This window comes from Lepidochelys kempii, chromosome 2 (assembly GCF_965140265.1).
Source record: "Lepidochelys kempii isolate rLepKem1 chromosome 2, rLepKem1.hap2, whole genome shotgun sequence".
Taxonomy (NCBI): domain Eukaryota; kingdom Metazoa; phylum Chordata; order Testudines; family Cheloniidae; genus Lepidochelys; species Lepidochelys kempii.
Genome location: NC_133257.1, coordinates 39,548,572 through 39,560,860, shown reverse-complemented (window position 1 = coordinate 39,560,860; position 12,289 = coordinate 39,548,572). Strand labels below are relative to the sequence as shown.

The following is a 12,289-nucleotide window of genomic DNA, read 5'->3' as shown; positions in this document are numbered from 1 at the left end:
AGTAAAACTTGAGTTCTGCTTAGCTATACCCTAACCAATCCTAACATATTGTAACATGATTATTTAACCAATTATATCCCACCACCTTAATTAGTTTACACCCAGCAAAATTAATTATACAGCAGACAGAAACAATCACAGAACCAGACAGAGATTATACAGACAAACAATAGGGAAACAGGGACTAGAGTGATAGAACAACACAGAAATGAGGATTTCATATCCCAGCTATTGATAAGTGAGTTCTTGCCAGACAGGATGCTATCAAACTAAGTTTCCTTTTACATCTTCTAGGCACTTCCCTTTCTCTGGAGGTGATAGACATTATCAGGACAGGACTGTATGCCTAACAGCCCAATAGCACCTTATTTCAATGTGACTAGTTAGGAATGTAAGGATTTGACCATTCACTTCCCAGTTTATGGCTGCCTCTGCTGCTTAGCCAAAGGCCTTAGCCTAAGAACAGGGCCTCAGATTGTACAGTAAGAGAAAGCCCTTACCACCGGCAGACAGTGATTTTGATTCTTTCTTTTATACCTCTATAACTAGCTAAGTGATAAGAATACATCTAAATTCTTAGAGTATAGGCCTTTACAGACAGGCCTGAATATCTATATCCTAACAGCAGGTACTTAATTTTGAACACATGAGTAGTCCCATTAAAGTCAGTTTATTCTCTAATGTTGTCCTATTTTTCTCTTGCCTTTCTTTTAAAACGTATTGTCAGTCGGACTTCTCACATGCTTAATCATTGGAATGGAAGGGACCTTGAGAGGTCATTTATTCCAGTCCCCTGCACTCATGGCAAGACTAAGTATTATCTAGACCATTCCTGACAGGTATTTGTCTAACCTGCTCTTAAAAATCTCCAATGATGGAGATTCCACAATCTCCCTGGGCAATTTATTCCAATGCTTAACCACCCTGACAGTTAGGAATTTTTTCCTAATGTCCAACCTAAACCTCCCTTGCTGCAGTTTCAGCCCATTGCTTCTTGTCTATCATCAGAGGTTAAGAAGAACAATTCTTCTCCCTCCTCCTTGTAACAACCTTTTACATACTTGAAAACTGTTATCGTGTCCCGTCTCAGTCTTCTCTTCTCCAGACTAAACAAACCCAATTTTTTCAATCTTTCCTCATAGGTCATGTTTTCTAGACGTTTAATCATTTTTGTTGCTCTTCTCTGGACTTTCTCCAATTTGTCCATATCTTTACTGAAATGTGGCACCCAGAACTGGAAACAATACTTCAGTTGAGGTCTAATCAGCTTGCAGTAGAGCAGAAGAATTACTTCTTGTGTCTTGCTTACAACACTTCTGCTAATATATCCAAGAATGATGTTTGCTTTTTTTTGCAACAGTGTTACACTGTTGACTCATATTTAGCTTGTGGTCCACTATGACCCACAGTTCCCTTTCTGCAGTACTCCTTCCTAGGCAGTCATTTCCTATTTTGTATGTGTGCAACTGATTGTTCCCTCCTAAGTAGAGTACTTTGCCTTTGTCCTTATTGAATTTCATCCTATTTACTTCAAACCATTTCTCCAGTTTGTCCAGATGATTTTGAATGTTAATCCTATCCTCCAAAGCACTTGCAACCCTTCCCAGCTTGGTATTGTCCGCAAACTTTATAAGTGTAGTCTCTATGCCATTATCTAAATCATTGATGAAGATATTGAACAGAACTGGACCCAGAACTAATCCCTGTAGGACCAATGTATAAGTGTCTGCTGAATTGGGCCTAAGAGTGAAAAACCTTGCAGAAGGGGTGTTAATAATAGTAAATTTGAAGTTCATGCAAAGAATTATATAATCACATGTATAATCTTTTTCTGTTGTAGAGCCATAGCACTGACTTATCAAGAGCATCTTGGGGTGACATACTTAACCCTTACGGAAGACCCTAGTCCTCGCATAATTATCCACAACAGGTGTTCTGTCTCATTACTTGTAAAGGAGAACATCAAAGGTATGGAATTTATGTTACAAAACAGTAATCAGAAACAAAGCATTATCATAATAAAACCATTATGCTCTTTATCTCTACTGTAAGTTTTAAGTCTGTAGGTCCTATAGTTATGACGAGCACTGGGTGGAGAATGGTAATTCCGTTTTGCTGAGGATCAATGCCCAGATTTTTAAAGCTATTTAGGCATTATGATACTCAGCATTGCAATGCCTAACTGATTTAGGAGCTTCCATCTCATTTTCAAAACTGAATTAGGTGCTTGGGAACCTAATTCACATAGACTCCTAAATCAGTTAGGCAATGCTGAGTGATGCAACACCTAAATACCTTTACAAATTTGAGCCTTAGCAATTTCAAAGTCCTGGTTTATTTTGATTCAGAATGAGAACCTAAAATTTGAAATTCTCTACAAAATGGAATTACCGTTCTCTGCCCTGCTCTACAGGGAGTCCCAGCTTTGGGGCAGTCCACCTGGCGGGGTGTCCTGGAGCCGGGGAGCCTACAAGCCTTGGGAGCCTGAGCAGTCAAGAAGTCAGGAGTCTGGGCGTTCAAGGAGCTGCAAGCCCACTAGCCAAGGCTTTCAGCTTCAGAGGAGCCAGGAGCATGGAAGCCCAGGTTCCCCAGTAGCTCCCTGATGAACCAGGCGAGCAAAGTGGCAGGAAACTGGGCAGGTTTCAAAGGAATTTATTGAAATTGACATGTCCCCACAGAACATTTGGATTTTGACCAATTGACAAATTCTGACAAAAAAATATTTATTGAATAATTTTCAATCAGCACTAGCTATGACAAATTACTGAATAATAGACGTTGTTGGGGGGAAAAATTTTAAAATCAGAAACCAAACATAAAAGACAAAGCTGAGCTTTTTTGGTAGTAGAAAAATCTTTTGTACATATAAACATGTAGGCTTTGATTCTGCTGTAAGTACCAACAGTTGAAGAGCCTAATCTAGACATTTTGTAAAATTTCAGACACGCCAAAGTTTGAAGTTTATTGCAAGAAGATTCCAGCTGAATGTTCTATTCATCATGAGCTTTATCATCAAGTCTCCAGCTACCCAGATTGCAAAACCAAAGACTTGCTGCCCAGCATTCTTCTGAAAGTGATGTCATCAGATGAACTAACGAATGAATGGAGTGATTTTGTGGACATTAATAATCAAGGAACACAGGTAAATCATTAAAACTATATTTTCAACTTAGTGGGTAAATGGCTTTAAAATGTGGGATAAATGGCCTGAACCAGACACACAGTAGTAAGTAGGCATCTCCACATGCAAAGGCACATTCACATGGAAATATATTATTTTCCATCATGTCAGACCTTCAAAGATCAATACTTCTAGGCACTTTGCACAGAACACTGCCCAGAGAAGTATAGTCATTTTGCTTTTGAAATTTACAATGGTAGAACTATACTCTGCATCTGCACAGGAGCAAGCTACATGCTAAATATGTAACTACCTTTTTGGTGCATGGCCCTGTTACTTGTGTTTTCTGTTTAAGTCCTAGGAGCTCCCCCAACCCTGTATTTGTTGAAATTTTAGATCCTGCCTTATCTCAGGGGACTGTACTAGATTGCCTATCAAGGTCCCATCCAGTCTTACATTTCTGCGATTTTATGATTATTGTTTACCTACTCATAAGCAAACTAGGGAAATATGAACAATATGATATTGGTAGAAGTGGATGTACATCAGTTGGATAACCATATTCAGAGAGAACTTACCACTGGTTCGCTGTCAAATTGGGAGGATGTATCTAGTGGAATCCCGTCAGGGTCTGTCCTGGGTCTAGCACTATTCAACATTTTCCCTAGTGACTTTAATAATGGAGTAGAGATTATGCTTACAAAATTCGTGGATGACAGCAAGCTGGGAGGGGTTGCAAGAACTTTGAAAAGGAGTATTAGAATTAAAAATTACCTTTGTCAAATTGGAGAATTGGTCTGAAGTCAACAAGATCAAATTCAATAAAGACAAGTGCAAAGTACTGCATTTAGGAAGAAAAAATCAAATGTACATATACAAAATGGGCAGTAACTGGTTAAACAGTAGTACTGCAGAAAGGATCTGGGAGTCATGAATTGAACACGAACCACCAATATGATGAAGTTGTGAAAAAAGCCAATATACATCTGGGGTGTATTAACAGAAGTGTTGTATGCAAGATGCAGGATTTGATTATTCCTCTTGGCACTGGAGAGGCCTCAGCTGAAGTGCTGTGTCCAGTTTTGGGTGCCTCATTTTAACAAAGATGTGAACAAACTGGAGAGAGTCTAGAGGAGAGCAACAAAAATAATAAAAGGTTTAGAAAATCTGACCTAAGAGGAAAAAGAATGAGGAGTACTTGTGGCACCTTAGAGACTAACAAATTTATTTGAGCATAAGCTTTTGTGGGCTAAAACCCACTTCATCGTATCTTCCTACTGTATTTTCCACTGCATGTATCCGATAAAGTGGGTTTTAGCCCACGAAAGCTTATGCTCAAATAAATGTGTTAGTCTCTAAGGTGCCACAAGTACTCCTCGTTCTTTTTGCTGATACAGACTAACACGGCTACCACTCTGAAACCTGACCTAAGAGGAATGGTTTTAAAAACTGGGCATGTTTAGTCTAGAGAAGAGAAGACTGAGATGGAAAGTCTTCTAATATGTTAAGGGCTGTTATAAAGAGGACAATGATCAGTTGTTCTCCAGGTCCACATACGTTAGGACAAGAGAATGAGCTTAATCTGCAGCAAGGGAAAGATAGGTTAGATATTAGGGAAAGCTTTCTAACTTAAGAACTGGAAAAGGTTATCAAGGAAGATTGTGGAATCCCTGTCATTGGAAGTTTTAAAGAACATGTTAGATAAATACCACTCAGGGATGGTCTGGGTTTATTTGGTCCTGTGTCACCATGGGGGGAATGAATTAGATGACCTCTTGACGGACATTCCAGCCCTACATTTCTATGATTCTGTTATTCATGCATGGTTATTTTTATGATAAAAAATACAAATTTTCCAGTTTTAAATTATGTTGCTCCTTTTTCATATTCCCAGATGCCTTGTTGTGAAAATTACTTGGGCTAGACACATCAATCTTGAGAAACTCTGGCCTCTTGAAGCAAATATATGCAAGATCCCACAGAGTAAATTCCTCTCATTTAGTAACTTCACTATTCCAGCTTCCTTATCCTTCCAAATCCCACAGGACCCATTATTGTCATTCTCCCTCTGCTTCTTCATGGGAATGAAGTTTATATTTATATGAAAGGGGAGTTATTTTATTCTTCAATTGTTTTTTCTTCTGTTTTGAGGTAAATGAAAACTGTCTTGCCTGGGATAGTGTTTTATTTTGTTTTTTAAATAGGAATTTGTCCATCTTTTAAGTAATTTGCATACATGGAATCAACACAAACAGCTTGGCCACTTAAAAAAACATAGTAGTTTCAGATGTTTTCCTTTGGGACCACTCACAAAATGTTCTTGATTATTGACTAGTATGTTAATTAGCAAGTAGTTCAGTTGAGTTCAGCAAGCCAGTCAAGCAATGTAGGGTTTCAAATTCCAGTCATTGATATTATGCCAGTCCAGTGTTCTTTATGGAAATCAGGCTCAAAGAAGGAATTAGATTATTTGAAAGTATTTGGGGATCCTATCCTAGTGGAGGAATTCTCTCCAATTAAAAATGCTGATACTTCAGACCCTCAGCTTGCTTAACTCAATCTTTAAATGTCCCTTTGACTTACTTGTATGAAACATCTCAATTTCTTGGACTCTCTGAACCCAAGGCATTGAGGCTAATAATAAAACTTTCTTTGCTCAATGATGAAGTGTTACTTGAGTAAGCAGAATTTAAAAAAAAATCAATCCAAGATTACACTTTGCAATTGTTTATGTACTATGTTGCTATTTTGTGTGCATAATATAACTACTCCACCTTAACGATCTACCTTAAAAATAAAGAGATGGCAGCAGCTATCTTAATTCGTCTCTCTTTAGGAAAATACTAAATGTTGTTGCAGGTGTGTTCTTAAACTATGTGGTAATTTAAGTTTCAAACATAACAGCACCTAGCACAAATCTGCATGTACTTTACATTATATGCAAAGATATTTGTTGGTTGTTTGGTCCAATGATAGTTTGTACATCAATGTTGTTACCTGATTCACTGAGTGGTTATTGCTTATTGGTTATTGCTTATATTGATAGTTAAGGACTTCCATTTAATTGATGATTGAATCTCTAGGTTTGAAAGGTTCTGGTCCCTGAATCAGGCACAACAGAATTAAGTTTAGTGTCTGGTTGGGAACCCCACATGTGTGCAATGACAACACTCATGTTGAGGGCAAAGCTTTAAATACTTTTATTAGTATAATTAGTAAAAACACATATGTTCCAAACCAAATGAGAATGTAGCTGTTTTGTAAAATTAAGGTGGTGTTCTGCACCATACCTTACACATACTTACCCCTTCTTGTGGAAACTTAGTGGTAAGAGACAGGCAGTCATCCATGAAGGTCCTACCCTGCCACTGGCATGCCATTCAAGTCTGATGGTCACGATCTCGAGGCCTACATGGTGATTGGGCCTATTATATGTCTTGGTGACTGCTATGAATATTCATGTAGATGCCCAGCTTTCTTTGTCCATAACTGACCTCCTCACCATAATAATGTTGAGGTGTCCTTATCCTATAGGTTAGTATATAATGATCTCAACTTAGCATATACATCAATTCATTGGGAAGGCAAGTTTGTGTTTGTACTTTTGCAGATGTTCCTATCCTAAAATATCCAAAGCTGATATAAGTTCTTATTCCTGTGGTTGCCTGGCACAAAAAAAATCTTCTAAACACGATATTCCCTGTTCCCCAATAACTCAGAGTCACTGTTGAGTAACTCACTTATGCCAAGGTTCATAGGCTTCAAAGCCTTAAGATAAATATATTACAGGGTGTAGGCCTGTAGGTTTCTTTCATTACTGTTATATAAAATACCTTTAAACTAGCTCTGTGGGGTACAGTGATTCCTTCAGAATATCTAATGGCTTATCTAAACAGCAAGTCACTGCATGGCAAGTCAGGGTGTGAATCTACAGCTCAACATCCTGCCATGCAGAAATGTCCCATGTGCACACTGTTACAGTGCTCTGAAAGTCCTGGAGTGCAATTTGGCATACTACTACTTGAAAGTGTAGCTTGGAAAGCCAGACACTGAGCTTGCACTGCACTGAAGCAGTGCCCACACAGGATGTTACTGTGAAGCTGCAGAATCGCACACAGGCTTTCCGCACCCTAAATTGCCATGTAGAAAAGCCATCGCTCTCACAGTTTTATCATGAGTCTTGTGATATTTGGTGTTCTTGTTAAGGATCAAGTGATTATGTGAAAATCACAGGTTTCATTAAAAAAAATACATTTCTAGACCTCATGGTTATGGGGGAAAGTATAAAAACATGACCAGAGCAAACTCTAAAGGTTCAAAATCCAGAAAGCAAACAAAATGCATTCCAAAAATATATGATGCTTTTAAAAATCTCATGATTTTTAATCCCATTTCATTATTTTGTGCGGGTCTGACTCAAGATTTTTGAACATTTTGGGTTGGCAATACTGTTCCTCTGACCCTCCAGAACATGCTAGACACTTCAACAGTCATTTAAAAGCTTGGATGCATCAGGTTTTAGACTTTTTAAAAGTGTGTCAAAGTCCTAATGGGAGGGTTACATTGATTGTTTCCACCATCATACAGCCTTTATAGATATGGATGCTCCAAAGCTGAGGGAAAGAACCTTATTCAAACTCCCTTACTATCTCTATTTGGAGCCCAAAGAAGTCCTGCTTTACATCCTGTTTTGAAAGAACGATCATTCAAAATTCTTACAGATAACACGTCAGTGATATGCTATATAAATTATCAGGAAAGGAGTCTGCATTCTCTGATTAAAAGAAGCAATTTACGTGGGAGACTGGGAGGAAGTAAGTTTTTACTGGAGAATCTTTCCATCAGCTATTAATCTGAAGGACATGATCTGCAGAGTAGCTTTAACAGTTTCATTTACAATCCCCACAAATAATCTGTTGTATGAAGAACATTTGTCCTGCTTTTGACACGTAGGCACTTCCTGAATCTAGCTGGAAAGTTATTGCACTGCAAAGATGCAGAAATTCTAAGTGGCAGGTGCTTTTAAAACATTCTAATTAAGACTTCTTGTCTATCCCTTCCAGCATCATTAGGAAGGTTCATGTTAAGGCAGCAAGAAATCTGAAAACCTCATTGACTATCTATAGCCCTGCTTAGAACCTTTCCATCATCACTTAACTCTGTCTCACAAATAGGATCAAGTAGGTATACTGACAGGTGATCTGGATATTGTATCAGTGGCCTAGATATTGAAATTCTAGGGTATACAAATAGTGATTTTTCTTTCAAGAGGCCTTGCAGTTCTCTTCAAAGACACCACTTTCTACTAGAAAAATACTAGTACCTGAAATAAGTGATGAGTATGCTATTCAACAACTAGGCACGTTCCTTTTGTGTATAACCCAAGTTTGGACCCTGAAGTTTCTGAGATTTACAGAGTCATGGATCATTTCCTTTCTTTTTGTCCAGTCAAGTACAAAGTACAAACAGGCACATTTTATTCCTCTAGAAAGAAAGTGCTTTACTAATTTACTAAAAGAATTAGTCCCATCTAGTATCCATTGTCAGAGCCAGCTGAGATTGGATTTAAAAGGACACTTGATTGAGATGTATAGAATAATGAAGGTATAGTGAAAACTCACCAGACACTCCTGTTTCTTCTATTCCATTATGCAAGAGGACCTTGGTTGAAAGTGAAAGGCTGTACATTTAAAGCTGTACATTTAAAGCTGCTAAATGGAAATACTTTTTAATATAGTATACAGTAAACCTGTGAATTCATTGCTTCAGAAAATCTTTAAAACAAATAATTTAGCAAGGTATTTTAATGCATTTGACAATTGCATGATCATAAATAACATTTGTAAGCTAAGATAATGGTAGAAGAAATTAATATTCATGCTTCCAGGCATAAACTGGTCATGTTTGGGGCTTGAAAAGGAGCCTATCCCTCACAGTTAGTGAACTAGGGACATTCTAGGGTTATGCACTTTCCTCGGACACAACAAGAATTGGTTACTGCTAGAGGCACAATACTGGAGTAGATAGACCAATGGTATGATCTGATTTGGCACAGTAACTCCTAACTGTGGGACCTAAACTTATTCCAGGGGCAACTAATAATGATGAGAATACCATGACAATGATTTAAATGTATACATAATACCTTTCATCCAGAAGAATCCAGAAGGGCTCTATAAATGTTACAAACTCTGGGCTAGATTGTGGATTTTAAAGCCAAAGGATGCTTAAGAGGCAGTACAGGGGCAGAGAGAATGTCAGTAGGGGTAAATGTACTAAGGAGAAGCCACTTCTATAAGAGAATGCAGTGTACACTCTCTTTCCGCCTCCCACCAGTTTAGGTCCATCAGCTGATGCGGTGGGTAGAGCACCACCCTTTTCAAGTTGTAGGGCATCATGGACTTGTGCACAAGGGACTGGTAAAGAGTCTTTATTATTCTCTTCCTGCACTCTTTCACAGCCATGAAGAATGGCCAGAATCTGTCCTTACATGTGGGAATAATTTCCCAAAAAAGAGATGCAGTCGCAACAGAAATGTGGCCAAAAAAAAAAGGGGGGCACAGAACACAACACTACACAAGAGTTTAGGATAGGAGGCTAAGAATACTGTGTCCATCTGAAAGGATGGGGGAATTTTAGGTGAGTAGCATGTACAGTGATCTCTGAGTTAAAATTAGACTCTGACACAAAGCGAACTAACACTCCTAATCTTGCAAAATGTGCCATAGGATTTTTATGTTTATAAATGGTCAAGACTTCAGTTTTACATCCCATTTTAAAAAACACGACCTCTAGCATAGGTACTCTGTTCAGATACCACTGTGATGCATTCAGATAGATGGATAGCAGAACCATGATACAGTAGCTGGGCATTGGTTCAGAACTCAGAATGAAGAGCACCACCTATTGAATCACCAACACAGCGTTACTCCCTTCAGCACTTACTTTCACCTTAGAGCTTTCTCATCCAACAGCCAACCATAGCTCATGTGGTAAGTTGAGATCACAGTCTGAGGCTGTATGGCTGCAAATAATGTCCATTCATTATAGTTCTGCTATCGTTCAATTTTTTGTTCCATAAAAAACAAATTTTGTACTTGTAATGTGGAAAACATAAAACAAATTACAGCTATAATAACATAAAACTATTATCATTCTTACCTTGAATCCAACAATCACACATAAAATTGGATTCCTTATGAACTACTGGATTTTATTTAATGTTCTCACAGTTGATTTGTCAACAATCAAGTCATCTCTTCATCAGAGCTGGATACTGAGTTTCCTGTGTTTGTTTCTTGCTTAGTTTTTCCTAGCCAATTTTCTGTATTTGTATTTCTTTCCTTTGTACCTTACCTAGAGTTTTGAAGAACAGAAGAATCTCTTCTGTGTTCCCACCAGTAAATGTCCTTGTTTATGCAGAGCAGCTTTCTGCATTTGGCTTACCCTACAGATCTCAAGTCTGGAGGCTTGTTTCTCCATGTGTTATATATCTCTCTTATTTCAAGCTACCAACACAATTTTTCCTCTGTCTCTTAGAAGTAATTCTTTTAATATGGCATTGTGGGATTCCCCCATGTTTATTGTCTTTCAGTGGGTAGCCATTATCTTCAAATTAGGCTTTCAATCTGAAACAGGTGTAAATGATAGGCCATGGAATTAAAATTTAGTAAACAATTCTGTTGGTGATGTACAATACAGTACAGAATGCAGCTTGCTGTCTCTTCTGCAGGGCTAACCACATTTGTTGTGTTTTTTCCAAACCTGAAAAACATATTCTCTTTTTTTCATGGAACAACATGAAAATCTGTGAAGGTTTCATGAAATGAAGTACAAAACACATGCTATATATGAGTCACTTCATGAGCACATTTACTTCTCAAGCACACATTGCAAATCTGTAAGCAAAACACAGCAACACAATCATCAAATTCTCAGGCTACTGACTTGTTAGGCCTTCCATACTTTTGTAGCTGTCCTTAGATACTGATATGCTTTTACCAGTTCTTTATTGCTTAGGACATTTAAGTAAATGAAAGGCAGACACTGGAATGTTTTTAAGGGGGCAAGCAGCAACCTTATTAACTTAACACCATGGCCACCCATCTCACATACCAGGAATTTAACTGGGTCTGGTGCAGGGTTACATGGCTGCCATCATATAACTAATAACTCAGGGTAGACCCCCTTGCCTTTACTCCCTAGGACGCAGCTCACTTCTGAATCCTTTAGCCTTCCCTTGCTGGGAGGAGTTGAGAGTACCAAGGGAGACCTCAGTATGTGAAGACTTCAGGCACCCATACAGGCACAACATCCACCAGCTAAAATCCTAGGTCTCATTTATCTCTAGAAGGAGCTGGCCCTTTTAGCCTTTTTACACACTGGACAATCTGCAAGTTTTGACAACTGTACATTCCTATATTTTCTTTTAAAATTGTGTTTCTAAATCCGAGTATTGGTTACCCCAACTTTGCCTCCACATTGCTGCAAGGAAGGCAAACAAAAAAAGCTATTGAGGGCGGGGAATGTGTTCCAGCACCCTTGCCTATTATAACGTTTTAACCGAACCAATTTGAACGTGTTAACAACAAGCTCAGTTGATACTGACCTGGCTGGTTAGACATGTGCATCTTCGAAAAGTTGACAGCATTTAGTCTTCTGTGAGTTTACTTTCACGTTTCCCACCATTTTGATACAACTGACGTAGCCCTCTCTCATACCCATAGATTTGGGTAGAAAGCAGGATCTTCAATTTTAAATGCTTGAAAACTGGACTGAATTTGGGATTCTGTTCAAATATAACATGTGTGTTTGTAAAAGCGTAAGTACCTCACTGGAGGTGTCTCCAATTCATTCAAAAACTGGCTTGTTTTTGAATGAATTGGAGACACCTCCAGTGAGGCACAGCATAGTTTCTCTCATTGCCTCAAAGGGGTTCTTAGTTGCAAAGAGTCTTGTTGATGCAGCTTAGTTCTGATTTTTGGGGGGTGTTTTGAAGAGCTCCGGGGAGATTCTTTGTTCAGTGGTCTGAAATCAAAGAGTTTGAAAGTCATTCGTTATTTTTTTAGCATTTAAAATGACTGTTAAATGACTGTTAAAATGTATTTATCAGTTCTTGGAAGTAAAGGATGAGGAGCTAATTTTCTCTCTCATTTATTATATTCTTCT

General features: G+C 38.3%; 1 protein-coding gene across 5 annotated transcripts in view; it reads left to right on the top strand.

Moving 5' to 3' along the window:
• VPS13B (vacuolar protein sorting 13 homolog B) overlaps positions 1-12,289 on the top strand; it is a 921,287-nt gene that overhangs the window by 877,936 nt on the left and 31,062 nt on the right. For all 5 annotated transcript variants that reach the window (XM_073330465.1, XM_073330462.1, XM_073330464.1 and 2 more), the window contains exons 53-54: positions 1,841-1,968; positions 2,943-3,142. In XM_073330465.1, coding sequence (XP_073186566.1) covers positions 1,841-1,968; positions 2,943-3,142 — 328 coding nt within the window. The remainder of the gene's footprint in view (positions 1-1,840; positions 1,969-2,942; positions 3,143-12,289) is intronic.